This window comes from Monoraphidium neglectum (genome assembly GCF_000611645.1).
Source record: "Monoraphidium neglectum strain SAG 48.87 unplaced genomic scaffold scaffold05038, whole genome shotgun sequence".
Taxonomy (NCBI): domain Eukaryota; kingdom Viridiplantae; phylum Chlorophyta; class Chlorophyceae; order Sphaeropleales; family Selenastraceae; genus Monoraphidium; species Monoraphidium neglectum.
In genome coordinates, this window is record NW_014008592.1 from 1 (window position 1) to 1,961 (window position 1,961).

Genomic DNA, 1,961 nt, shown 5'->3' on the forward strand with positions numbered 1-1,961 from the left:
GTACCGCCGCCCGCGGGCGGCGGCGGGCGGGCCGGCGGCGTCGGCGGCGCCGCCCCACCAATCTGCGTCGCCGCCGCGGCGCGGGTCGGGCGCCCTCGGATCAGCGCTGCTGATGCTGGAAATGTTGACCAGGCCGCACGAGCCTCCGGGAAGCTGCCTCAAAGCCGGCCGCCCTGCGTCGGCTCCCCACCGCAGCCCGGCGGCCGCCGCCGCCGCGCCCGGCGTGCGGCCCGCGCTCGCGCTCGCGCAAGGCCCTTGGCCGCGGCCGCCAAGGATCGCCTGCAGCGACGCCACGTGCGCGGCGGACTCCAGCGACTCCTCGAAAGCGAGCCGCCGTGCGGCGTCGCCGCCCTCGGCGGCAACGAGGCTCCAGCCGTAGCGACCGGGGCCGCCGCCGCCGCCGCTGCCGCCGCAGGTCGCGGTACCAGCGCCGCGGCAGCGCACTGGGCTGCCGCCGGGGCGGGCCGCTGGCCTGTAGCGCCCGTTCTTTCGGCCGCCGCCAGCACCACCAAAATCAAGCCAGCCGCAGGGGCCGTCGCGCGGCGGCGCAGCGGCGCAGGGGGCCGCCGCTCGCAGCTGCAGCAGCCGCAAGAGCGCGGCGTGCCGCGGGTCGCTCGCGTCGGGCGCGTCGCCGCCGAGCGCGTGGGCTGGGCTGTTGTGCGGCGTGCAGGGCGCCGCCGCGGCCGGCAGCCCGAAAGCGGGCGCACGGACGCCGCCGCCGCCCGTCGCAGCCGGCGCCGAGCCGGGGCGGTGCTGCCCCAGCGGCGTCGATCCCGGATACTCCCAGGGCTTCTGGCCGAAGGGACCCGCAGCCAGCGGCGCCCCCCGCGCGCCGGTCGCCCCAGCGGCGGCGGCGCCCGCGCAGGCAGTCCCGAGCGCGCCGCCGGAGACGACCGCGATGTTGCGCGCCGCGGCGGCGGCCGCGGCGCCATCGCTGCCGCCGCCCCAGCGGGCGCCCCGCAGCTGCGCGCCTGCGGAGGCGGCGCCGTGGCTGCGGGGATCTGATAGCGCGGCCGCCTTGATGCGGGTCGCCATCTCAGACACGCGCCTCTCCAGCGCCCCCGCCGCCTGCGCGCCCCCGCCCGACCGTCCCGTCGCCGCCGCCCACCCAGCCGCGCCTTCGCCGCACCGACCGGTGCCGCCATAGGTGCGCACGCTGCCCACGCCGCACGCCCCGCTCTCAAGCGCAGCCGGCAGCAACGCCGCCGGCCACGCCGCCGCCACGGCCCCCGGCGGCGGCGTGTGAGCAGCGCACGACGCCTCCTGCCGCTCCAGCAGCATTAGCAGCTCCGCCGCCGCCGAGACCGCCGCCTCCCCGGTCGCCGCCCCCGCGGCTTCCCAGCAGCCGGGCGGCCCCGCGGCGGCCGGGCCGTCGGCCGCGTAGACGAATCCGGCGAGCATTACGGGCAGGCGGCACGCGAGCATCAGCTGCCGCGCGCAGGCCGAGGCCGCCGCGAGGCTGACCAAGGCCGCCAGGCAGACGGACAGGCACGAAGGGCCCGGAGCGGCCGCGGGCGCGGCGGGGGCGGACTGCTCGGCGACCTGCGAGATCAGAATGTCGACCGCCCCGGCGTCGCTGCGGCGATCGAGTGGTGCCGGGGGCGAGAGCAAAGGGAGATAATCGTGGGTCAGGAAAAGAATAGGGCGAGTCAGGAAGGAGGAGCAACACACACACACACACACACACACACACACACACACACACACACACAAACGCGCGCGAGCGGCCGGACAGGCTGCACTCAGCCGAGCCGGCGGGGCCTAGCTCACAGGGCCCTGCCGCAGCTGCGCGCTCGGCCGCCGCCCAAGCCTCGACAGGGCCGCGCGGCTGCCAAATGCCGGGGTGTGTGTATTAAATGGGATCCGCCTGTGCGCCCGCCCCGCGTGCGCATGCGCTCCAAAGGTAGCCCTGCGTGCCGCCTGCCCGTCAGCGCAGCTTGAGCAACATACCCCCCCCGCTC

At 77.7% G+C, this 1,961-nt stretch overlaps 1 protein-coding gene across 1 annotated transcript in view; it reads right to left on the reverse strand.

The window, feature by feature from the left end:
* Window positions 1-58: 58 nt before the first annotated feature.
* Window positions 59-1,961, reverse strand: part of MNEG_15108 (hypothetical protein) — a gene marked incomplete at both ends in the record, with an annotated part of 4,386 nt that continues 2,483 nt past the window's right edge. Inside the window, one exon of the mRNA XM_014036421.1 lies at window positions 59-1,576. Within this exon, the coding sequence (XP_013891875.1) occupies window positions 59-1,576 (1,518 nt within the window). The remainder of the gene's footprint in view (window positions 1,577-1,961) is intronic.